General features: G+C 40.9%; 1 protein-coding gene across 1 annotated transcript in view; it reads right to left on the bottom strand.

Annotated features, from left to right (window-relative positions):
• Positions 1-27751, bottom strand: part of POU6F2 (POU class 6 homeobox 2) — a gene marked incomplete at both ends in the record, with an annotated part of 425667 nt that overhangs the window by 32158 nt on the left and 365758 nt on the right. Inside the window, one exon of the mRNA XM_079786518.1 lies at positions 20082-20228. Coding sequence (XP_079642644.1) covers positions 20082-20228 — 147 coding nt within the window. The remainder of the gene's footprint in view (positions 1-20081; positions 20229-27751) is intronic.

The following is a 27751-nucleotide window of genomic DNA, read 5'->3' as shown; positions in this document are numbered from 1 at the left end:
ACACATTCACAGACAAGACTGAAGAATTGGAGTTGTCATGATCTTTAAAATGTCACTTTCAGTCACATTATAAGATAAGTTGCATGAAAATGGATGTTGTAAAAGCAGCAATAACAACAATAAAAGCAATCTTCTCCCCTAAAAACTTTAAAAGAGTAATTAGAGGTAATTATATATATATATAACAAATTTCCCATTGGCTGGATTCAAGCCCAGGCTTTGCCACTAACTAGTGGGAGATTGTTGGTGAATTACTTCACTTCTTACAACCTGTCTACTCATCTCTAAAATGGGAATAATAATTCCCTTTCATAAGGTTATTGTGAGGACTAAATAAAATAATGTATGCAAAACACCCAACACAGTGCTTTAACAACCAAAAAGGTGTTCAATAAATGTTTTTTCATAACTTCATTTTGCTTAAATGCTTTTGTGGTCACTCCTGGGCTTATGCACTAAGTTGTAAAAGATCTTCTGAAATTTTCTGAATGTTATAACTTCACCATGAAAACAGTTTACTGTGAAGAACAGAAAACAGTTTACCCCAGGGAAAAATGAACTCTTCCTTGTCTTGTAATAGAATGCTAAGTTGGAAGTTTCCATAGAATCAACAGGTGCCACATTCTGGCGGAGGGAGGAGACCTTCAGACAGTCCAGAACTCAACCCTCACGGTTTGAAACTGTGTGTCTTCTTCCCTCCCAGGGATGGGGCAGGGGAGGCTTTCTCCTTTCCTCAAGATTAATGAAAGTGGTTGAATAAATATTGTTCCCTTAAATTTAAGGGACACCCCCCTGAGGAATTTATGGGTGAGAGGCCTTTGAGCTGAGAGGGGAGGAGAAAAAATGCAGGGAAAGGAAGAAGGAGAAGGAGAGGAAAAAGAGAAAAAGGAAAAGGAGGAAGGAGGAGAAGAGAGAGAACGGCACTGTATGGGCACCAGCTACACTCTCACGGATAGCAAGGCAAGGATATGTGGGTGTTCCCCAGGGCTTACTGTCATGAGTCTGAGCCATTTATCATCCTGTCCCAGAGAAACCCCCTGGCGAATGGGCACTGTGGCAGAATCACAGAGAGAGCCTTGAGAATGGGCCTGTGGAAACCAAGCCCTGAGAAGGGAGTGGGCACAGGAAGAAAACACATTGCCCACAGCAGCGCACCATTGCAAGGTCCCAGCTGGGCCTCAGAAGCCCTCATGAAAGTGCCTGCAAGAGTTGGCTTGAACCATCTGCTGGCCCAGAGAGCAGTAACCATCTTCTGACAGTTCAGCAAAGTGAAGTCATTGTTATGCCCCACCTGGCCCTTCCCCACCTTCACCTGACCTGTCAGAAACAGGGTTAGCAAGCCCAATGGGGCAGGAAGTAGGACCTGGCAGCTCTTTCCCATGTAGCAGGCAGCAGGAAGAGGGCTCAGCTGGGGCTGTGGAGGTGGTGGTGGAAGTTTGTTAGGGTCGCAGTTTTCATTATTGTCAGGAAACCGGGCATAGAAGATTGTAGTCCCCAAGAGTGCCCAAGAGAAGTCATGGGAGAAGACTCCCAGCTTTTATCAAGGGGGAGGGGAAGGCCCAGAAAGTTGAAAGGGACAGTGCAAAGCTTTGATGATTATATCCCCAAATACCAGTTCTGTCCTCTTTCCCCACTCATATGGGAAGGGGTTTGATAATCACAAATTACTAGACAAAGAAATTCAAGCTTGTAATTCTCTCCTAATCTCCCAGCCCCTCGAGGCTCTCTTACTGTCATATGTGCAAGGGGGTCAAGTGTGAGAGTAATGTACTGTCTTTTTATTTTTAAATTTAATGTTAATGTTTTAGGTCTATAATTAAGAAGTTTGTATAAATTAAACATGGCTTATTCATTAATATTAGCAAGTATTTTTTAAGCCATTGCTATCCATAATTTTAAAATCAGGTAAAGATAGAGACTGCCGTTATCTTAACTAAGGTCAATAACACTAAAAAAGGAGATTTCATGGATTATACTGTCAGGACTTTGTTAACTAAGAATGCTTGAAAAAATAGAGGAGCAAGGAAGGCAAGAAGAGAAGCTGGAAGGAAAGAGAGGAGAGAATTTAACAAGTTACCAGAGGTAGAGAGCTTGAAATTGTGAGCAGAACATACATGTTCCCTTAAACTAGGAATTTAGTTTATTTCTTCGAGGTAGTTGCTATTTATCACACTGATTGTCGAAGTTTCAGTTGACTTAAAAATGGATACTATTCAAATGCCTCAGTTGCTGAAGTTCTTCTGAAGCTTTTGAAAACCTGAAAATTATAAGAGAGCCAGTACCTGCCACAGGAGAAGGTAGTGACAATACATAAGAAAAGAGTTGGGAGGAATTTTGACACAATCATTCAAAAATTATGTTAGCAAGATTTTTCTCACTAGTAATTAATAATATTTATAAGGAACAATAAAGATGTGCATTTATGGTTCTCTATTCCCCTCTTATCTTTAAATGAACACAAAACTAACCCAAACTCCCAAACTCACTATTGAACACAGTCTTTCATTGGTTTAATTGTTGGGAAGGAAGAAATCTAATGTGTATGCCTTTGTTTTCCAATTACAAATGATGAGGTGGGGTTAAAGGATCCTACTAGATCTTAATGACATGAGACAGGATGAATGATGTCAGTTTCAAAGGTGTTTTACAGGAATATGTTTATGGAGCATACAACCTGAACCTTGGTTATGCAGCCCATTAGCAGCAAACATCATGGAAGAAACTCCACTTCTAGGAACTGACAGGTCTACCAGGGAAGAGTTAACTCAGTTGATACAATGCTCATTCTTATTGGACCCAAATCTTTCTCATGTCCTTTGGCAAAATGAAATTAGCAGCGGCAGCCATGTTCTAAACTGTTGACAGTTTCTACTACAATAACACTACAGCTGAATCTGGCATACTCTACAACTCTGGAGGCAAGCGTTTTTTTTTAATTTTTAGTTTTAAGATGCATCATAATATCTGTTCTTACATATTTTACTACTAGAGGCCCAATGCACGAATTTCGTGCAAGAGTAGGCCTTCCTTCCCCCAGCTGCCGGCACCGGCTTCCCTCTGGCACCTGGGACCCGGGCATCCCTCCTGCCACCAGCAGGCACCTGGGACTGGGGCTGACTTCCCTTTGGCCACCAGCAGTTACCAAGGACCCAGGCTTCCCTCTGGCCCCGGCTTCATCCAGAATGATGTCCGGAAGGATGTCCAGTCTAATTAGCATATTACCCTTTTATTATTATAGATAATTATGAGACTTGCTATTTTCTCTGTTATTTGGATTCCCACTCAAGTGCTAGGAAACATTGACAGAATAAAAGTTTTGATACAGAGTATAATCAAAATATTAAATTAAATTTACGCAAGATGATATTACATTGAGATGAAAATTAGTGAGAAGTCATTGTAACTGCCTACATGGCTTATTCTTCTGGAGTGACTAGTGGGCAGGGATTAGAGTCCAGGAAGTCAACCATTCTTCTTCTTCTTCTTCTTTAACACATTATTGGTGCCCACCATCAACAGAAGTTTAAAAATTATACCTGAATTCTAGACCTACTAAACTGAAAAGTGTATTAGCAAGTTCTGGATTATTTAGAGATTGTTGGTTTTTCCATGGCGCTGTTTTCCTTCCACTGCTCTGCTCCTTGTTACTCTACGGGAAGGTGGGATGAGGAAGATAGAAGAAGGGAGAGTCAGTTTTGCAAAAGGTTAGCCTTAGGCCCTAAGGTTTGTTTGGGCATGATACTGGAATCAAAGGTTTATTGGCTTCATCTGTGACTGTGAGAGATACTCCATGATACAAAGTAGGTTCTCCCAGCAAAGGTCAAGTAAGCAAGACTCTCAGTACTACCTGCAATTCTCCTGGGGCAAGGAAAGTGGGATTTGGAGAGACTCTTTGGGAAAAGTTGGAGAACTTGCCACTTGCTCCATGGCTGAGTTTTTCCTTGGAAACGTATTGCCTATTTATTAGCATATATGGAAAGGCTTTGGATATATGAGTTTAGTTGCTTATACAAATATTAATACTTTACATTAAAAGTATCCCTAAATGAATAGATAATACAGACATATTGGCAGCAGAAGTGGAGGGATTGGGATAACTGTAGATAATTCTAGCAGATGAATAAAAACCTCCTCCACTTTGTCTGGAAATCTAGTAAGTTGTTGTAATCTCTTTGCTTTATTCTGAATGATTTCAGAATTAAGAGTGTTGTCTTATTGATGCATTGATTCATGCCCAGATTGATCACTCACATACTCACCCACCCACTCTCTCAGCAAAGCCTTTCTTGGGCATCTGCTGTGTGCCCAGCATGAGGCCACACCACATGGCTCACATTCCTGTGTAGAAGATTGGGAAATTAGCCATCTGAATTCATGAAAATAGCTTCGTTTGGCTTAATAGGAGTATTCTGTAAATCTTGCTATCTAAGGCACCAATAACCCACCAGTGAAGAAGAAAGTCACAGGAGAAGGTAGTGACTAATAGTTAGGATAGTCAAGATGGTAGCCTTTACATAATGCTAAAACCCCTGCTCTTTAAAAAAATTTTAAAAAAAAAAAAATTTTCAGTTACAGTTGACATACATCATTACAGTAGTTTTAGGTGTGTACATATCCCAGTGATCAAATCATTCTTAACTTAATACATGATCATCCCAATAATCTTGTACCCATCCAGCACCATACCTAGTTATTGACTATATTCCCTATGCTGTACTTTACATCCTCATGACTATTCTGTTACAACTAATTTGTACTTCTTAATTTATTCACCTTTTTCACTCACCCTCCCTCCCAATCCACCTCCCCTGCTCTTGACAAGAGTCCTGCCTGATCTTTTCTTATACTGGGAAGCTTCTGTGATTGTGAGGTGATCTCCTGTGACTGTTTGCATGCTCAGATATGTCATTGGACTACTGAATTCACCCTTCACTGAAATATGTTCTTATTTTCTCCTGAAAAAATGATAGTTTTTTAAACTTTGAAGAAGTCCAATATTATATAAATTTGATATCAGGCACTGTTTTAGACTTTGGAAGTCTAAGAAATATCTGATGACCTTAAATTTTGTCTTTAAATCATTTCGATTGTAAAAAAGAAGATGACTAAAATGCTTGCAGAAGTCAGACAGTAAGCAGGGCTGAGTAAATTCATGGAGACCTCTGGTCCCCAAGAACATAACTCCCACTGGAGAGTAGAAATGGCAGACACACAGTGGGGAATGCCCTTCAGTTTGCACAGAACAATGTCCCTCCTCAGTGACCACAACCCATTCATAACAACCTCTGCTATCTTGATTCCACCACCAGGACCAATATGAATTCATTATGTGGTAAACAAGGTGGGCTCAGCTCCTCCAGGCTCTCAGAGTTCCCCTTCATCTATAAATATGCTATATTAATTTACATAATTTTAATATTATGATCTTTATATAATTTTTTAATCTATAGAATCCTAATTGTGTATTTCAATCTATAGCTATTTATAGCAAGGGGAAGTGTGACATGTTACACAGAGGCAAATTCCTTCAAGTCAATGAGAGGAAATGAAAACATTTGTAAATATGATCTAGTACTTCAATTTTCAACTTTCTTCAGAGGTTTTACATTTTTATTATAATTATAATATTAGAGGCCCAGTGCACAAGGCTGGGCTGATCGGGGCCAGGCCTGTCCAAAGGAGGAGACGGCAGGAGGTTGGCCAGCCAGCCGGCCCCGATTGAGGCCCAATCAGGGCCAGGCCATCTGGGGGGAGGGGCCGTGGGAGGTTGACCGGTCATTCTGGTCATTACAGCGTTCCGGTCACTGGCTTTTTATATATATAGATTCATTACCATATTTTCCAGCGTATAAGATGACTTTTTAACCCAGGAAAATCTTATATATTCCCAGTCGTCTTATATGCCGGAAAATATGGTATGTTTTTCCAGTAGGACAAAGACCAGAAACAAAGACAAATTCTTAAGGATGAACTGGAAAAATTTCTTTTCATCATCTTTTTCCACTTTCCCATATTGACTACAAATTAAACTATGAGTAATTTTCATTTTCTTTGCAGCTGCCAATCCTGAAATTTCTAAAACATTTTTTTTCCTTCAAAAGAGAATCACTACTATGGTGAAGCCATAATTTTGCAGCAAGACCAACTTTGTAAGCTTTTATATGGCTTTGCCTAAGACTTAAATTTTTAATGCCAGTAAAAAATCCTTAGCTGGGGTAGGGGTGGGGGTGGCCAGGGCAGTGTGAAGGTGGGCAAAGGGGTTGTGGGGGGGAAGGTGGACGTCTGTAATATGCAAAAAATACAATACAATACAATACAATACAATACAATACAATACAATACAATACAATACAATCCCAATAGTAAAGAAATCTGTTAAGAAGAAAAAAAGGATATATTTACAATAATTAAGATGGGCCATTATTTTGAGCCTAAAATTCATGTCAGATATTAATATTAGATAGTCAGAGATATGTGGCATGCATTGCTATGGAAATAAAAGGTTTGAATAGAAAAAAGGAATTTGGGCAAGTATTTCTGCTTTGCCTGCTGATGCCAGATGAAGTGGCTAAATCAGACTAGAGTTATTTATTGCTTGGGAGAACACCTTTTAGTTTAACTCAGCTTTGGCCCTTAGAAGCTTTAGTAAACATTCCTAAATGAAGCCCTGGACCTATAAGCTGTCTATATTTCTTCCCAAATGAGAGAAAAAAAGAGCTAATAGCAATCAGAGCAACCTCCCCCCACCCCCCACAACACAACAAAACAAAACAAACAAAAAACCTAAATAGGGGACCAGTCATCTCCAATATTTCAAATTGTTTGGAGCAATGGATTTTGGTGAAGGAAATATTTGGCAATTCCTCAAGAAAGTGCTGCTCGCATTTAGTATCTCTAGTGCTGAGTGCAGTCAGGCCATAAAGCTGAATTTAAATTCGTATAAACAACAAGCCAAGCCTCTAAGGAAAAAAAAGGATGTGGAATGAAGGCACTCCAGGTGTCATTCAAGATGCATCTGTTTATCACACTCAGTTTCATGAGTCCAAGATGGTTCATAGGATTTTTGTGAAGAGAATATCTATTGTTGTGGCAAAATTAAATGTATTTTGATATTTGCACGCAATATTTATCTATCTGTTCAATCAAAAAGTGGTTGTCCTCATCACTCTAACACACATTACTTTTTCCAGTTTCCTCTTATAATCTTTTCTTAACGTTCTTTAGAGTGAGACCATGAAATTTCTCATTTCTCACAACAAAGACCATAACTCATTAGAATTATACTGATGAGTTTTTCCTCATAAAATTGTATTCTCATTTTCATAAGTGACCAATCTGTACTCTTACCCCTAACCAACAGGCAAGTTTTGACAGATACAGGTAAAGGGGGCCACTATATTCTTCCAATTGTGTTTTCTCACAGTTTTCTGTCCTATGGTTAATGCATTACATTCAATTGAATCATGCAAAGGCCTACTTCTGTACACTGAACTTGAACCTAGTTCTTCACTGTTCTGTGATGTGACTTTCCATTTCTACCTATGTACGATCTATTTCTCATTTCTCTCTTATTGTCCTGTGAGTTGACATGAAGTCTAGATCTTGAAGAAGAATTCATCATGTCAGCAACTTACGGACCAAGGAGAAAGTTGGGTGCATTATTGGCATGTGATATAGTAAATGGAACAATGAACATTTATTTGGAAGTTGAATGCATCTCACATGTGAATTTAATGTTTCCCCTTCTCTGATAATGCTCTGCTTAATCTTAAAATTGTTTGTAAAAAAACACAAAACAAACTGATGTTGTTCTAGGAATTCTAAGTTGAAATTTAGAATTTCTTCCCTTTCATTGTCCCCAGACCCAAATCAAGTTTAATTTTCATTCTCTATTTAGAAAACTGAGATGTAAATAGTTTCCTCCTCCATCCCTAACTTTTTACTAGAAACTAAATACTAAAAAGAGAGCCATCAGCAATAGCCCAGTATATAATCATTCTGATACTGGTTTTGGTTAAAGCTATTTAATAAATAAACACATATTTCCTCAATTATAAGACTCCACATTTTTTAAATTAAAAAAATGTTTTTATTGATTTTAGAGAGAGAAGAAAAGAGAGGGAGAAAGAGAGAGAGAAAAACATCAATGTGGAGAGAGATACATAGATCAGTTGCCTCCCATTGAACCCAAAACCTGGGCATGTGCTCTGACTGGGAATCAAATCCGTGACCACCTCAGTGCATGGGACAATGCTCAACCAACTTAGCCACACTGGCCAGGGCCATTTTTTACATTTCTTAAATTTGTGAAAGTGGCTGCCCCTAACCTCTGACACACCCACAAGCCACGCCCACCATCCAATCAGAGCGAGCATGCAAATTAACCCAAACCAAGATGGCTACAGCCACAGAGAGCAAGGTTTCCTAGGTAACAGAGGAAGCCAAGCTTTCCGCCTGCCCTGGCCAGGCCTAAGCCTCCACTCAAGCTACAAAGTTTCAATTATAGAAGGTAAACAAATTCAAACAAATGGCGGCAGAATGGAGCTTGAGAGAGCAGGCCAGGGTTGCCGCCGGCAACAGGGGAAGCAAAGCTTTCTGCACACCCTGGCTGGGCCCACCCGCTTAAGGCAACAAAGTTTCAATTATAACCCCCACACAAATGGCTGCCGGCCTCTCAGAGGGAGCAGCAGGCTTGGCTCCGCTCCAGGCTACAAAGTTTCAATTGTAGAAGGTAAATAAATTCCAGATACCAGTGCCTCCGCTTGGGTTGCCAGGGGGCGTGGCCGGCCTGCAAACCACCACAGGCCCCTCGCTCAGGCCGCCCCACACCCCAAGGGAACCCCCACCTGATCCGGGACACCCTTCAGGGCAAACCAGCTGGCCCCCACCCCTGTACCAGGCCTCTATCCTATTTAATAAAAGAGTAATCTGCAGATTGATCATCACTGCAACACACAATATAGCTGCCCCCATGTGGTCAAAGATCCTGCCCCCATGTGGACACAAGATGGCCACCACAAGATGGCCAGCAGGAGAGGGCAGTTGGGAGGCACCTGGCCTGCAAGGGAGGGCAGTTGAGAGGGACCAAGCCTGCAAGAGAGGGCAGTTGGAGGTGATCAACCCTGCAGGAGAGGGCAGTTAGGGGTGACCAGGCCGGCAGAGGAGGGAAGCTGGGGGCAAACAGGCTGGCAGCAGAGTGGTTAGGGGGTGATCAGGCTGGCAGGCAGAAGCGGTTAGGGGCAATCAGAAAGGCAGGCAGGCAAGCAGTTGGGAGCCAGCAGTCCTGGATTGTGAGAGGGATGTCCGACTGCCCATTTAGGGCCTAAACGGGCAGTCGGACATCCCTTGAGGGGTCCCATATTGGCGAGGGTACAGGCTGGGCTGAGGGACAACCCTCCTCCGTGCACGAATTTCGTGCACCGGGCCTCTAGTAGTAATATATATTTTTCTTTTTCTTAGAGAGGCAGCCTCCAAAGGGAAGGATCTAGAAATGTCTGGGGCCTACCACTTTGGGAGCTTAATTTATTCTAAAATCATTTTGCTCGGCGATGTTACAAAATGCCCAACAGAAGATTCATTGGGAATTTAGCTCCGAAAGGCTCACTTGCTGAGCCCCATTTGAAGCACTCACCATGCATTGTGTTCTCTCTGGATAGGATGCCTCCTGAAAGGCAGCAGACCTATAGACAGCCAGACCCAGGCGCCTGGAGGCTGATTTTCTCTGGCAAGATTAAGTGGAGACCTGAGGTCAATTTATCAAGATTATCTCATTGCTTTAGAGATTTCCTTGAACCTACTTGTCCAGTTCCTTTGATCAGCAAAAATAATAATGGTGAGAGTATTGATTAAAATACCCTATATTTATTTTGGCAAGCTTTACAGCTCTTTAAAATTTTCAAGTGTGTGAGTGTTTATATACCTTCAAGAGAAATCTGAGGTTGATAGGTCAAGAATTACAGTTCCTGTTTGCAGACAATGAAGGTTCCGGAGTGACACATTTATGGAGCATGGCGGAAATGAACCTCGGTCTTTGAACCCAAGACTGTGAGGGAGGTAAGAGAGGATGGGTGTGGACTTTGGGCTCCGATCTCAGTTCTGCCACTTACTGAAGGTGTCATCCCTGGGAGCAGACTTAACTTGCAGCATTCTGAGAATTTGCTGATCTGAGCAGCTGGGATAATCACACCTACAGATTACAGATAATCAAACCTGTGCTCCAACAGGATCACAGATGATAGCAGCCTGTTGTGAGGGCTCAGTGCAAGGGAGATATCATTGTTTTCATGATCTTTTATAGAAATCACTTAGCCTGAAGGAACATTAGGCTGAAACCTAGCTCTGCTCTAGGAAATAAGATGATTAAAGAGCATTGCACACTGAAAAGAGCCAAATGAACCTTAGAGTGATATTATTTTGCTATAAGGGTGCACTAATTAGAATGTAAACTATGTTGGTGAAACAAAGATCCCAGAAGTCATACTAGCTCTGAGAAGCTGTCTATATTTTTGTGGACCTCAATTTAACGAACTTCAGATTTAAAGGACAAAATTTCCAGTCCATATGTCATATGTGAAAATTAACACTGTTAATTTTAAAATGCTCTTAACCAAGATTTGCTTATAATTAACAGATTATTATTTTTTATTAATTCGCTGTTATTTTCAACAATTTTAGTGAATAGGCCATAAGTTGGGGAAAAATACTAGTTATTTTGCCGACATAAATAAATATTACATATCTACAACCATAGTGTCTACATACTTAAATCCAAGAGTCACCACTTGTAAACGATGTCTGGGGAATGATTAGCACGTGATCACACCATATCTTACAGTAACTGGTTCTGTTGTCCCCCGGCATGACTTTCTGCAGCACTTTTAACCCAAGGGGGCAGATAGATGTTCAGAGGAGCGCCAAGCCACCCCCCAGGCGTGTGCGTTTGTTTATTCTTGGTGACTGGTGAATGCACGCATTTACTAGACCTATTCAGTATAAATTTAAAATTGCAGTAATACTGTATTTGAAGAGAAAAATGTACCCTCATCTAAGGTTTCAATTCTGACCAACAGGTCAAAATCCTCAGACTTGGCATTACTTGCTATTTACAGTGAATATTTACCATTCATACTGGGGTGGGGGAGAGGGGCAGAGGGATTGGTCAAAAAAAGAAAAAAAACTCATGGACATGTAAAATGCTGTGGTGATTGTGGGGTAGGTTTTGGGAGGTGGAGGAGGGTAAAGGGGGAATACATGATGATGGAGAGAGATTTGACTTGGAGTGGTGAACACACAACACAGTGTACAGATGATGTGTTGTAGAATTGTGCACCTGAAACCTGTATAATTTTGTCAACCAGTGTCACCCCAATAAATTTAATAAAAATAAAAAAATAAAAAAATAAAATAAAATTTCAGTAATACATATAGAAACCTTTTCTATGAAATTAAACTTTTCATACATAGTGACTTTTAATCACACAAATGTGTTTACATAATTAAAAACTAATTTATCAATTTTTTTAAACATACCCATTCAGAAAACCTACTTTATTATATAACAGACTTTCAGCTTTAATAGACACCCCCCCCCCCCCCCCCACCAATTAGTCCGCTATAGCAAGGTTTTACTGTAATTGATTACCTGTTTAGAATTATGGCTATTAGATTACTCCATTAGTTAATTGGCCCTTTTCCTATTCTTTAAGGATGTGCCAACAGGCTTGATCCAAGAACCTACACAAGAAAACATTTCCCTATTCCCAGGAAAATGAAACACTCATGGGATGAAGAATAAAAAAGAAAATGCAGTGGCCAGGAAAAAAAAAAGTAACGGCACAACAATCCAAAGCCCTGCTCTAGATGGGAGAGGCCTTGGTTCTCTCCGGCTCAGTCTTCGGAGGCGGCCCCGGAGCTGGACTGTTTATTGTGGAGTGTTGCGCACCCCTTTAATTATAGGGGAGGTGGCACTGCTGAGTTGCTGGGGAGGAAGGCAGAAGGGTTTCCGAGGGTGCTTTCCCTTCACTTCTCCGCCGGCTCTTTGGGCTGAGGACACTAATGGGATTAACCCTTCCATGTCAGAAGTGGGGGAGGTGAGGCGGGGAGGGATGGGAGGGACGGGAGACCTTTGGCGGGGAGGGAAAGGGAAGGTCACAATGAGGGACAGAGCCTCGCTTCTGCTGAGGGCGCTGGCCGCCTCTGAGGCCCGATTATGTCCCGCGCCTCCTGAGTCACGACAGGAGCAAGGCCTCCCAACAAAGCCATCTCCCGCGTCATCGCCGCGGAGCCGGCCAAGGGCCATTGGGGCTTATGAGCGCCCTTCGCCATCAAGGGCGCCCCACTCTTCCGATCTGCAAGAGCGGGAGGGGCAGCCCCGTCTCACTCCGCCCCAGCCCCAGCCCCCCAGTCCCAGCGTGTGGCCGAGCGGCCCGGGAGCGCCCGCTCCTCCGCCCTGGGGGTGCCCTGCGCCGTCCCGGAGCTCTGGGGGCAGCGGAGAGAGCCCCCCAGCTGCCAACCTGCTGTGCAGGGGTGCGCGCTCCCAACGGCCTCGCGGAGCCTCCTGGAGGCCGTTCCCTTCTGATTTGAACCGAGACCGCGCTGGGGACCGCGCGGGCAGGGACGCCTGTGAACTCCCTGCAGCATTTCTAAAGCTGCGCTGCCACCCTGTTTCTAGGACAGGTTGGGAGGACGGTCAGTTGGGAAAAGCGGGGTTAACCAAGCGAAAGGGGGCGCGGCGCGGCAGCCGGGTGCGGGGCCATCCGCAGCCTCCGGGGGCTGAGCCGGGCGCGCCTCCCCGCGTCCCCCCGGGCGCCTCCTGCGTGGAGCGGGTGAGGGGCTCGCGCTCCCGCCCACGGAGGGAAATAGCGCTTCCGTGCAAAGGCCTCTTCTGAACGGGAAATAAAGCTCTCAACCAGGCTCGCCGGGTGCATTTGAAATGTTAGTAGAAAGACTGAGGCTGTTTATTGTTGTTATTGTTTTATCGTTATTACTCAGATGAAGCCAGGGTAAAATTCTTATAATGTTACGAACCCCATGAACCAACATATCCCAGCCTCTAAGAAAGAGCCGATTTTAAAGAATGTTACTCTGTTTAAAAATGCCGTTTGATAGGCACTTAACTGGATGTGATCGGATTTTTACACCTTTTTAAAAACTTCACATTATGACATTTGCAAATGAGAAAAATAAAATCTTTGGCCAGACATTTTGAGTTTTGGTTTAGGAAACAGGGCCAAACCCATTATTAGTTCAGCATATTGCATAAATAGATTGCTCTGACCAGAATATTTGGGGGAAATATACAGACAATGACTGAATTCTTAGATATCTATGCTGAATTTTCAAAAGGTGTTTATTATTTATGCAAAATGTCTTAAGCCCAGCAGGGTGGCTCAGTTGGTTGAGCGTCCTCCTGCCCCGCCCCCCCCCCCCCCCCCCCGAAAAAAAAAGGTTGCGGCCTTTGATTCTGGTCAGGGTACACACTAGGTTGCAGGTTTGATCCCTGGTCGGGGTTCCGGAGGCAACCAATAGATATCCACATTTTTCTCTCCTTTTCTCTTCCTCTCTCAAAGCAATGAAAATACCTTCGAGCGAGGATTCAAAAAAATGTCTTAAGAATATATTCAATTTTTTTTGTATTTAAATGGTATTCTGTATATATGATTTTGCACCTATTTTAAAAAATTAACATTTTTGTATTAAAAATGCAAAACTTGCACAAAAGAAATCACTAATTTTATCACAGTAATCACCTTGGGAAGGGAAGGAGAGGAATGGGAGAAGAGGATGTTAAACAGTATTTTTATTTCTCTTAAAAATAAGCAAAAGAACAGAACTGAAGCTTATGTGGAAAAATGTTAATATCTGGGTGGTGAACAAGGATGCCTTTTATATTAATTTTTTGAAAAAATATTTTAAAAGTGTTTCTATACTTTTAATACATTTCATTATTAAAAATGCAGCAAAAGAGTATGTGTGAAATTTCCCAAATTCTTGATCAACCGGCATTAGCTGTGTACATCTAATGCACTTCATTTGCTCTAGTAACATTGTCAAAGTTATACACTTTCTCTCCTTTGCACAGGGTTTGAAATTAGTTTTACAAATGCGGGCAGCTCAGCTTTGTTAGTGCTCCTACACAGATCTAATAAACCCCTGGGAGGGCGCAGGGACACTCACTGAATGAATTGATTATATCTCAATCCTTTGGTTAAAATCTGCATTTATTACAACTCAATCTTCGTTCATCTTGTAGTGCTTTTCCTCTCTAAAAGAGTCTCATCTTTCTATTTAAATGATGTGAATTACTTTAGCAACCCATACATAGTTCAGAGTCAATGGCTGTTATTTTACCCTAAAAAGAATAGCTGTAACATTCATATATTGATAAGTTAATGCAATTTATTAAATGCTTAAGCCATAGCAGGCACTGTGCTAAGCACTTTTCCTGCTATTACACATTTAATCCCACCACCAAAAAGTATGTGAGAAGTCTTATGACTTCTGTTTTACGGATGAGGAAACAGAGGCCCAGAAGAGTTCTGTAATGTGTTCCCATCAGACCGGTTTCCTTCAAAGCCCATGCTCTAACCTACTCTTTCATCTTCTTGAGATATCCTTTAGCTCACTATTGCTATAATTCTGAGGAATATCCTAATGTAAGCATCATGTTTCTTCCTACGATATGTACTTTTCACCACATTTGAAAGTTATAATACTAGACTGGTCTTCCAGTTGGTGTGTGGAGCTGGTGGTGTTCCGGCATCTCTACCCACCTCTATCCAGCTCAGGGCTGTTGAATAGAGGGGACTCACCAGGAATGGTTTTGTACCATCCAGGGTGTAGCTCTAACCCACAAGGCACAGGCCTCTGTTAGTATTAACAGACTGTTTTTCATTACTCAGGGCCTTGTGGTCCTTTTAGGAGGCAACTCCTGTCCCATAACAAATCCTTTTCCCTCCCCAAACCAGCTCCCCTCAGCCATTGTTTATTCATAAAATGGTGTGCGTATTTGTGGCTAACTTGAATGGATCCTTTTAATTTTTTCTTCTTTATCTATATTAAAAACACATAATGTTTAGTTGATTTTTTTTTTTTTTTACTTGACTGGATCTTTAAAGACCCAAGGGGTGTCTTGGACTTGACTTGGTGCCACTTAAGATAATTTCACAGCAGTCAAGAGGTAATTTCATCAAGAAACATTCTGAGCTTCAGTTAAAATGTAAGAGGCTTTTTTTTTTTTTTTTTAGCCCCAGGATAAAATAAAATTTCATTTGCTTTTATTTTTCTGCAATAATGCCAATAAGGAGATATTGCCAGGGGCACAAGGGAAGCCAATTCTATAGTTGAACAAATCGATGGTAAATCTACTTGCCAAATCCTAAATGTGCCCACTGAATGAGTGTTATGAACACACACACACACACACACACACACACACACACACACGCTGAACTATCCAGGGTAAGGATGAGTTCCCCTAAAATAACTTAATCTCCTATTACTAAGATTCTCACATTCTCAAACTCTTCACACATGAAGTGGATTTGTTATGAACAGTTATGAATTGAAACTACATAGCATCTTGATTATTAATAACAGATAGCACTTACTGAGTGATAGCATTACTGAATGGCAACTCTGTGCCTGACTCCATTCTAAGCACTTTAATCCTGGAAGCTGGTGCCATTATTATCCCCATTTTTCAGATGAAAAAAACTGAGGCACAAAGAGGGTAAGTCTATTGCTCAAGGTCTCACAGCTAATAAATGGCAGTCTTATTTCAAACCTTGTATTTTTTTTTGCCTGTACAAAAAAAAAAAAAAAAAATATATATATATATATATATATATATATATATATATATATATATATATATACAGGGTTTGAAATAGGGTTTGTATTGCCTCTTGCTGTATCTTCAAACCAAATATAGGATTCCAGAAAATGCTACACAAAACTCTAAATGATGATGATGATGGCAACCACTTACTGAGTCTTTATGTATAGGCACTATGATGGAGTGGAGATGGCCTTTCTTTTTTAACATATCTCATTTAATTTTACTAATCTAGGGATTTAGATTTTATTATCCTTAGTATAGTAAAATTGAAGTTCAGAGAGCTCAAGTAATTTGCTTTAGGTCACAGAGCGAGTTATTGACTGACTTGGGAATTCAAGCAAGTCTATTGCTAGTGCTCATTGCATTGCCTAGCTTCCACACTTGCACGAGTTCCTAATTTGGTAAGTAAAGAGAACTAGAATATTCTTCTAAGCACTATAATCATCATTATAAAATTTATGATCACTAATTACCAATAGGAAGCTTGTTATCTTCCCACCTCAGAGTGAAGTTGGGTATAATTTTAAAATACCTTAACATGGTAATATATATACTTTGTGGCTTTATAATTTAGTATTTCTGTTAAAATTAATCACTCTGTAGAATAGTGTCTGACTTTTGAATTAAATGCAAATGAATGGCAGGGTCAGAAAGGTATAAACAATGACTGCCCTTTTTCCTTCATATTTGCTCATAATTATTGATTGGGAGGGAGAAAGAACAGAAAATAAACATTCTTAAATAAATCAAGATTTTCCATCCCTTTAAATTTACTGAGATCCAGTAAATGGAAACATAGTCCGATTCCAGACAATAAAAGCAAAACGACAAGTCCCAGGTGGTGGGGTTTCGTGTTGAGAGTTGAAGGCCGAGAGTCTGAAGAGTGATTTAGAAAAGTCTCCCTGTGAGGAGAGGCATCTGCTTCCTAGGCCTCTTGCCCAGCAAGCACAAGCCGCTGGCCCAGGCTGCCTCATAGAAGTCAACGTAGAAGTTTGAGGATGAGGTTCTGGTTTAGGAAGGTTAAGTCACTGCCCCAAGTTCATACAACTAGAAAAAGGTGAAGCCTAAACCTAACCCCAGGCAGGTCTGAATTCAGTCAGGGCTCTTAGCCATTGGGCCATTCCACCTTGGTTTCTAGTTAGCCAAGAGACTCAGCAGTGGAGATGGCTTCTCTGTAGGCTTACCTCACCAAATTACCAGTGGAGTAAAACATGCTTTTCAAATGTTCACTGGATTTTAATATTACTTCTGGGTGCATTTTCAAATATGAAAAATAGTTAATATAAAAAACTTACAAGAAAAGAATCTCCAAATATATTAAGAGTTTTCTTTTTGTACCTTTTCTGGGAAAGCTCTTTGGAGATTTTTAAGGAAATGAAAATGGGCTGGGTATAGTAATCCTATATTATGCAGTGTTTTGAGCAAGGCTAATTGTATTAACCCAATTACAACATATTTTTACTTTTCGTACCACATTAATACAAACCAAAGAACACACACTGAGCAACTAATTTTTGCCCTTCTTTTTTGTTGTAATTTGACCACTTTGTACAGATTCAGGCATGTACTTTTTTTCTGAGAAGATGATGGTGTTTATATTACAAAGATTAAAAAACACACACACAGTGCTACATGAATGTGGCCAAGTCATCTCCTTGGAACTGTAAGTATCTTGGTCTCTTCTGGCCAAGGAAAACATGATGCCATTGGGCATGTTTCTAAAACTCTCAGACAAGATTTCATGAGTGGGCCCAGCCGGCATGGCTCAGTGGTTGAGCGTTGACCTATGAACCCAGGAGGTCACAGTTCGATTCTCGGTCAGGGCATATGCCCGGGTTGTGGGCTCTATTCCCAGTAGGGAGGCAACAGATCAATGTTTCTCTCTCATCATTGATGTTTCTATCCCTCTCTTCCTCTTTTTTCATCTCTGAAGTCAATAAATATATTTTTTAAGATTTCACGAGTAGGCAATATTGATTTCTCTGTAAATGTATTTCTTTTTTCACTTTAGAAGGTTTGTGTACTATATAAAATCAACTATTTTAATACAGTTTCTGAAATAAAAAATTTAAATACAATCAATGCTTACTCACTATATGCAGAGTACCAATCAAGCTTCTACTTTGAAGCTCATTTCCTTATGAGTAATTATGGGCTGGGAGAGATGGGAGCAGGCAAAGGCCAAAGCGAAGGATGAAACTCTAGCCCGTGATAAGGAGATGGGTTTGTAATTGGCAAAATGATCAGCCATTAAATTATGAGAAGAACAAACTCCTAATAATCCTTAAGGAATTTTCTCCATCACAGATTCTCAAGTGGTGGTACATTTTACTTGGACACTGGAACAGAAAAATCAGAGGGAAATACACATCAGTGGACCGGGTTTCTATCGTGCACTCTTAAATTCTACCTCGCAAGGGCCAGCGGCCTCGCAGGAATAAATTGGGGTGTTCTATTTTGGGCATAACTCTAGGAAACAGCTTCTAGGATTGACCTGATCTAAGAATGAGTTATAGATATTATAACCAACTTTTCCTCCACACCAATACCCGTCCCTCCAGAAATCTTAATAGGCTTTTGAGAGCCCCCATTTAGAGCCGCTGCATAAAATGATACTTTGATGAAAAGGGATTGGAACACGGGTTAAAGCCGACATTGAAAGGTGACTGTGGAGGGCACAGCGTTCATACAATCCTCCTTTAATATGTGTGGTGTGCACCTGTGATAAGATGATTCATTACCTGGGGCCGCTCTTTGACAAGCTCTATCGTTCAGCCCTCGGGGTTCTGACGGGACAATCCTGCACCCGCCCAGGAAATGTAACAAGGTCAGCTTTTTTTCCCTGGGACCTAACTGGAGATGGGTTAGCTTATAATGCATCTCTGTTTACTCTTTATGTAAAATAAAAGCAGGGTTCGAGATATCACAATTCCTGTTCTCCACAGAGCAGGCCAAGCAGGGGTGCATAAACTCGCTGTCAGGTAAATAACTGGGAGGAAGAATCTTGGAGAGGGTGCAAGCTCCTTCTCCCTGGTGTGTCATCATCAGAAATACTTTCAATAGAGATGAAAAATGCATGTAAACTACACACACACACACACACACACACACACACACACACACACACACACACTAATACAATAATAGCTGGGGAAATAAGATTAAAATGGTGAGCCTAGGGCCGTGGTCGGCGAACTGCGGCTCTCGAGCCACATGCAGCTCTTTGGCCCCTGTGAGTGTGGCTCTTCTACAAAATACCACGGCCTGGGCAAGTCTCCTTTGAAGAAGTGGCGTTAGAAGAAGTTTAAGTTTAAAAAATTTGGCTCTTAAAAGAAATTTCCATCGTTGTACTGTTGATATTTGGCTCTGTTGACTAATGAGTTTGCCGACCACTGGCCTAGGGGGAAAAAAAGAAATGGTAACATTTGAGATGGAGTGTCAGGCCTCTGGATGGAGGGCGCCCTGACACCACCAGCTTCAACTCTGGTTTGTTTTTCAAGCAGCTTTTATATTAATTGGGGTTTTGAAGATGGAGCCACCCTCATCTTAAGCTCCATCAGTATTTTGGTGACCACAACGCTGGCACGTAGGTGGTGTACCGCTCAGGACGTGAGGAAGGGCCCCCGGCCTGGCAGACTGAAGGAAACCTACAAGCTACAAGAGGCCACCGAGCTTCCGTGAGAATCAGCAGGAAGCTAGGCATGTGCAGACTTCACTCTAACTCACCCTCTTTCTTTGAGTTTTTACACAAGTTTGTCAGTCTTTTCCGATCACCTCCCCATACATTCAGAAACTGGCTTATAATGTCAATTGATTAAGTTTAGAAATTTTAGAGCAATTAGAGAAGGAAACTTACCAATTTCCAAAATTACCCAAGTTGTAAAAGAATGAAAAAATAAAAAAGCAAAACCAAAATTTTATTTTTAAAATTTATCTTTTTTTTTTAAAGAATACCCTATTATGAAAAGTTAGTTTCTTCAATTAAGGTCTGAAAACAAGTCACCATATAGAAATAAAAACAAAATGTGACAGACATTCTGGGGAGAAGGAAAAAAAAAAAATCTTCCTTCTAAAATATAGAAAAACCTCCCAACCCTTCTCCTATTCTTGACATTGCTAGTAAACATTATTTATTTGCCTCATATAGATGTGGTTACATATCACTGTCATGCAAAAGAAATTCATTTCCTTTCCAAGTTCAATCTGCCATAAATATTCACTCTTGTTCCCATCTCCCACTCACCTGTCCTTGTGCATTAGTAACTAGTTGACCTGTGACCCCCTGAAGACTGGAGAGGGCATTGCCAAAGGCCTGTGAGCTGGCTATGGAGCCCATGGCTGCTGCTGCTGCAGCCGCTGCAGCCTGACTTGCTAGTGGATTATTAACCAGCTGCAAAGAGAGAAAAGATCAGGGTGAAACCACCGAGAGACGCACAGGTACAGCACACGAATACAACATTCACTGGAGGGAGAGTTCTCGCCCCAACTAGCTCATGCAAAGGGCCCGGAACCCACCGGAGGGGGCCTGGTGCACATTCCCTCAGAAGCTGTGGGGGTTAGGGGGTGGCTGGAAAGGAGGCTGGGAGAAAAATATTCTCCACCAAGACTAGGGTGCTTAAGGGAGCCTGGGTGAGGCCTAGGCCAGGAGAGAGTGAGGTGGGCCATTACGGTCTTCCGAGGTGGAGAAATGATTTGGGAGAAGTCCCTGCATTTTGTCCTCTAGACTAAATCAAACTCTGAGGAAATGTCCACTTTCCTTGAGGGAACCAAACAGAATGTGGGATTAAAACAGGAATAGGAGTGAAAGAGAGGAATATATGTGTTTGTTTTTTGGATTTTTTCAGATACATTGATCTTTTTCATTTGGGAATTGCAGTTTCTTTTAGAGTTATTGGGTAAGGCAGATGGCTCACTCCACTTCCTTCTCTAAAGAAGAAGGAAACCAAAGTCAGCAGAAAGGGAAGCCTCCAACTTCTGTGCCTTCAGAGGGTGAGACTAGAGTCCCTTTTGGAGGGACTCACCCTGACCATGAGATTCAAGGCCAATGAGAAAGGTCCTGACATCTGCTTACTATTTTAGCTAATATATACCGTTCCGTTGGCCTCTTTCCTGGGACAAGAGTGAAATAGAAAGAAGAATTTGATTGGGGAGGGGGGGCACTCAACAGGGAGGTTATGGCTGCCAAAATCAGTTTTTCATGGAGACCAATTCAATATTCTTTATCCTGCCAATTTTCCACACCACAGGTTTTCAGGCCTTCTGACCATGAGGCAGAAGTGTAGCTTGAACTAAAATCTGCATTTAGGTTAATGACTAGATATAAATTCAAGAAATATTAAAACTATTTTCACAGTATTGGTTTTGATACATGAATTTCATTTGTATTTATTCTAGGGTGTTATTTTTTCCCATATAGTTCCTCTCAAGTACAACAATTGTTGTGTGTAGCAATGCATTTTCCATCACCAGTTCCCACATCCATGAAATTCCTGCATTTTAGCAGGAACCTGCCAAGACTAAGACTTGGGAGAAAAAGAATTAATGCCATACTTAATTCAACTCCTAGAAGCTCTTTGAAAGATACCTTTTTTTTTCTTTCTTTCTCCATTCTTTGTCTCAGTCTCTTTCCTTTCTCTCTTTCTTCCCCCTTTCTTTCCCTCAAAAAAATATTTCATTATTTAATAACTTTGAAAATTTGCCTAGAATTTATACTATTTCACAATGAAGGAAATACTAGTTGTCAAAGAAACATAAAAAATAGGAATTAATAATTCTTTTTTCATAAATGTGATATCCTTATCTTATTGGTTTCTTTATTCATTTATAATCAATTTTCACATAACTAGTTCTACAGTAATTCCATTGACCTAGCACATTTTTTAAAAAAATGAAAATCCGTTTTAAGCTCATTCCTTTATGTCTTTTGCCTTTATCTCTCTCCTAAAAGACAATAATGATTTTCTTTTTAAGGAGAAAAAAAATTCTCATTCATCAGCCTAAAGAGAAACCCTGTCTTATGCCAGATTACCACCATGAGATTTAAAATTCAGGTTGCCTTGATCTTGGTTTCCTGAGTATATTTTGACAGTGTCTATGAGGCAAGTAATGGTAATATTAAGAGAAAACTCTTCTTGATTTTGGCTTGACTACCTAAAGTGATAAAGTTCATAGTGTGTTCATTTTTCACTCGTAAAGCAAAGATCCCTTAAGGAATCTCATCCCCAAACTGCCAGACAGGGACTGCCCATTGGTATACTAGTCTCAGATTGTCTGCCAGCTGCTATGTTTACATTTCTTTTATGCAGTACAAGTTGAAATCATAATGAAATTCCCGAGTTTCAGGGAGATCTCAAAATAATCTTCTTAATCCTCAAAGAAAGATTAAATTATGTGGAGTTTGGTTTTAGTGTTGAATATACAATTTTGGATGAAAAATTTAAGTCAGCATATATGGAATTCTCTCTGAAGAAAATAGACACTGATTCCTATTTAATGAAGGGAAAATATTTTTAGAAATTGTAAGACATTTCTTAACATCTAGGTCAATCAAAAATTCATGTAGGAAATTATGGAATTGCTCTCTGGATACAATACAATAGTGCAGAGTGAGAATTTCCTCCATTTAGGACACTTGTATGTTGTTCAGCTATAGTCCTATGTATTTACTGTAAATACAGGCATCACATAAAGGTTAAATTATTATTCTAAACGTAAAACTGTTGGAAGCCGCCCATTGTCCTCACTAGCAGAGAGGTGTGGACCAGGAACCCAGAAGGCTGGTCAACCTTGAAGCTCTGAAAGGTCAGAGCCAACCACCCATTGAGACATTGGTAGCTGAAGCAACTTCCAGCTTTTGGTTTTATGTAAATCCTTGCTGATTGGCTATTATTGGAATTGCTTGCCTAACGGCTATGGGTGTATCCCATAGTCTTCATAAAAGGGATAGCAAGGACAGAGCGGGGTGGAGTCCTTCCCCTTGAGTTGGGCTCCTGCCTGGCCCCCAATATTTCCAAATTAATATTTTCTAGTCTCTTTCATTTGTGCATGGCCTCCTCCAGAGCCCGAACCCTGAACCACACGGGACATGAAAGGGGTTCACTACATAAAACCAAGTAGATAATTAACAGTGGGCTCTGAGTCTTTGTGTTATGGGGCCAGGAATGGGTACCTTTCTGCTGCTTTGGAAGATTGCTTCAGCAACCACAAATGTACAGATTTTGTTCATTTTTTTTTTCTTCTTTTAATATATATTTTTTATTTTATTTTTTTACAGAGAGGAAGGGAGAGGGTTAGAGACCTAGAAACATGGGATGAGAGAAAAACATGGATCAGCTGCCTCTTGCACACCCCACACTGGGGATGTGCCCGCAACCAAGGTACATGCCCTTGACTGGAATCGAACCTGGGACCTTTCAGTCCGCAGGCCGACGCTCTGTCCACCGAGCCAAACCGGTCTGATTTTGTTCATTTTTAATGTTTATTTCCTCTATATGTGGGCCTAGATCGAAACCCAGTTTGTTCTTTTTTGGTGCCTTTCTTTCTTAATGGTGCAAATGCCAATGGATGACTCTTTTATCTCCTGTCTGGCATCCCTAGGACTTGGTGAAAAGTGAGTGGGCTCTCGGGAGATGCCTTGTTGGCCCCTAGAACTAGAGCTAGAACTAGAGGCGAGGGAGTGTGGTGCATGCAGACAGTGGCTACAAGTCAATCTGTAAGCTGACAGCATTTCAGGTGGACCATGGGGCTGTTGATGGATACAACTTTATATCTTTTGGCTTTCCTGTCTGCAACTGCCAAGGCAGGGATGTTATATGCATAAGACATGTGGCAAGGAGGGGGGAGGGGATGTACTCACAAGTGTTCTCTTCATCACCTCGGGTCATGTCACTCTGTATTGTCCCCAGTCATGTCATATTAGCAGTGTTCCTATCAATGCTTCCTCTTGATTGGAGACTCAGGGTAGATTTGGACAGCGGGGCGCCCAGGCACAATAAATGCACATAATGAGCATGCTAACGTTCTGGGATCGACTGGATATTTTGAAGTTGCTGCCAAGTTTATGCCTTCAGATCTTTCATTGCCAGTGTGCCTGACCAGCCAAGGATGGCCCAAATAAAATCTGACTGCATTACATACTTGTGTTTTCAACAGACCAACTTGAAAGACATGCTGAATTCTGGTGCATGCTATTTATAAACGTGGAAGATCTCAAAGCAAGGATGTGCAGAGGGCCAGAGTTCTTATGTTCCATCCAAATGGATTCTGGTCTGTGAATACATCACGCTATAATTCTGGGATCCTCAGATAGTCTAAAAACCTACTAAGAGAAACACTAATTTCTTAAGATACCATCTCCCAAACTTTTAGAGAAGAAAATAACAGAATAATTTTTAAAAATAGTTTTGTTCAAGTAAAGAACCTCACAGAGCCCTGTCTTCCATTCATGCAGTTGGAGGCATCTGCTCTGAAACCAGACTGCCTGGGCTGTGACTTTTAGTAAACCATGCCTCCTTTTCTCATGGGTAAAATGGGTATAAAAAGAGTATCCATTTTACTATGTAGAAAAATGGAAAATGTTTATGATATAAGTGAATAAAACAATACAAAATGAAAAAATATGCATTAAAAAATAGCAGTTATTTCAGGTTCTCGCTCACAGAGTTATGATGAGAATTAAGTGAGATTACACAAGCAAAAGTTTGAGAACAATAATTGGCACATATCACGTTCTTAATAAATGCTTGTTATTATTCTCACAGTTCATATTATGCTTAAGAATGTTGAACTAATCAGTTTATCAGAATTAGAACTCAACTCAACAAATACCTTTCCACTTTTGAAATATTGTAAGACCAGGTATAGTCTCTATTTTTATATTTTAACTGTATTCTCTAATTTTGCTGTACTTATTTTTTAAAAAATATCTTTTTATTGATTTCAGAGAGGAAGGGAGAGGGAGAGGGAAAGACAGAAACATCAATGAGAGAGAATCATTGACCAGCTGCCTCCTGCATGTCCCCCACCGAGGACTGAGCCCCCAACCTGGGAATATCCCCTTGACTGGAATCAAACTTGGGACCCTTAGGTCCGCAGGCTGACGCTTAATCCACTGAGCCAAACTGGGTAGAGTACTATACTTATTTTTTTAAAAAAATATATTTTATTGATTTTTTACAGAGAGGAAGGGAGAGGGATATAGAGCTAGAAACATCGATGAGAGAGAATCATCGACCAGCTGCCTCCTGCACACCCCCTACCAGGGATGTGCCCACAGGCAATGTACATGCCCTTGACCGGAATCGAACCTGGGACCTTTCAGTCCGCAGACCGACGCTCTATCCATTGAGCCAAACCGGTTTCGGCTGTACTTATTTTTTAAAGGGTAGTTTAAAAGAAAATATTAGCTAACTAACACAATTATTAGATGAGGTGAGTTTCATGATTAAAAAGACAAGTTGGTTAAAAATATTTCAGACTGACCCAGCCAGTGTGGCTCAGCGGTTGAGTGTTGATCCAGGAACCAAGAGGTCTCTGGTTCATATCTGGTCAGGGCACATGCCCAGATTTCAGGCTCAATCCCCAGTAGGGGGCGTGCAGGAGGCAGCCTATTGATGATGTTCCTTTCTCATCAATGTTTCTATCTCTCTATCCCTCTCCCTTCCCATCTCTCTCAAAATCAATAAAACATATAAAAATATTTCAGACTGGAGGACATCATAAAGAAGTATTTAAAACATGATTTGTCCTGCTTGTCTTGGGCTTCTCATGTTTGATTATTTATAGAGAACTTTATAGAGAAAATGGTGTTTTAATTTTGAGGCCAGGGTCAGTGTGACAGACCAGCAAGGGAAACCTCCTTTCTAGTACATTATCCACACACTTAGTTTACATTTGTTAGATTTCTACAAGGACACCCATTTTGGAGTTTAATTCCTGTCTTTTCTCAAAATAATGTGAATAAATCTATCCCACACTTGCTGATTTGATAGTGGAGCCATGCAGGAAGAAGATTTAAATTTTTTTGTAAAATTTGCAATTTCTACATCAACATATCAACATTGGTCTTTGGGTATAAATCTATAGCGCTTTTGTGCACATCCTTGTTATCTGTGGACACAAAAGGTAAATGGTAGTGAGGAGAAAAACTTTGAAAAAGTCTCTTGAAGGCACACTCTTAAATGATGTCATATATGTATGACATCAAATAAGTGTTACCATACATGATGGAGGGGGTATCTTGATCCAAGTCTTGCCCCATCTTCTCTTTCTCAGAAATATGCACATTCTACCGCTTGGTAAAAAATTCAGCTTTTTTTGGAATCTGAACATTAGTAATAGCAATACTTTTCATGAAATTTGGTGATGATGTTATTCTATTATTAGAAATATTATTTACAAAAATATGGCAGCAGGATGAGGCAGTATAGCTATGGTATTATATTCCCATGTTTATGCCTTTATTCCAAGAGGGCCTTATGAATGCAGAGGCCTTATGAATGCAGAGGCTCAAAACCTTCCTTCGGAGCTTAATGGACCCATGATCTATAGTTTTATCATTCTCTTCATGAGCTATGTGGATTTTATGGAGTATGGATTTTGGAGCAGCTTTCTTTGCTACTAACTTTTCAATTTAGAATCCTGAAAATGTGGTGCAATTTGTTTTTAAATGAAGATGTTCATAAATGCATTCATCTCACTCAACTCCTTATTTAAGGTACAAAGTGACTTGCAGTGGCTGCCTGGAAACAGGAAGACAAACGTGGCTTTTTTAGTTCATTCACTTACATTAGGTCTTGCTTTTCTTACACTGTACATGTGAAAACTGTGTCTCAGTTCCTTAGGATTCTTTTAACCAAATCAGTACTTCCACGTCTTACCCTCAAGTCTTCTCTTCAAAGGTCAAGGAAATTCCAGCTGTGATGGGGATACATATAGGAAGGGTGGTCATATTCATCTCAATCTCCTACTTGATGTGTGTTTTAGCCTACTAGGCTTTCCCCTGTGGTCTCATGACTGATTTGGGTGTGGCTGCAGAGCCTAACCCCGGGGCCCCGTCACAGCTGACTTGGGTGGAGCTGCAGAGCATGCCCCCAAGGCTCCGCCAAGACTGACGTGGGCAGAGCTGCGGGGACCCTCAGGGCCCACCACAGGAGGAGATATATAGGCCAGAGCCTCCCCACGAGTGCAGTTCAGGCTTTGGATCCGGAATTCCCCTGGACTAGCAGGTCTGTGAAATAAAGGTTAAACTTGCCTCCCTCAGAGTGCTGGCTGATCGTTCTCCCGTGCATTCTGACACAACAATCACCTGTTATAAAACTCATATAACAGTCAGGAATAATGTACTAAAATACCTTGATTCATCAATGTAAAAATCACATTGAGTTCAGTAGAGTTTTAGAATAATTTATATTTTAATTTTATCGTGGTAAAACTTTAAGTATACTAACTTTCTATTAATGCTTTAAGACCCAGCCATGTTGGTTAACAGAGGAATTTTAAAGTTACTACTAACTTTTCTAACTCTTAGTAACTTTTCTAAAAGAAGGTTCCTACTATCTTTTCCAGAAAGGATGAGGAAGGGAGGAGTTCCGATCCCCCAGGGAATCTGGAGTGTGCGTTAGGTCTGGCTCTATCTAAGGCAAAGAAGCTGGGTGTTCCTGCTTCACTGATAGTCCCAGGAAATAGCTCCTGGGTAGAGGAGAGGGCTGGGAATGAAAGCCCAGGCCATGTCGCATGGTTGGCTCTTTGCTCTTGGGGGAAAGTGGAGTCCTTGGAAGGAGGGATGCAGGTGCTGCTCATTGAAACGCCTGCCTAAGGGGTGAGGGAACTCACAGAAGAAAGGGATTCCAAGGGATCTGGGTGGAACATTAGCACTGCCCGCTACAGTGCAAATGTCACTTCCTTCTACTCATT

The sequence above is a fragment of the Cnephaeus nilssonii genome (assembly GCF_951640355.1).
Source record: "Cnephaeus nilssonii genome assembly, chromosome: 12".
In the NCBI taxonomy this organism is placed as follows: Eukaryota; Metazoa; Chordata; class Mammalia; order Chiroptera; family Vespertilionidae; genus Cnephaeus; species Cnephaeus nilssonii.
This window is presented reverse-complemented; position numbering and strand designations above follow the sequence as displayed.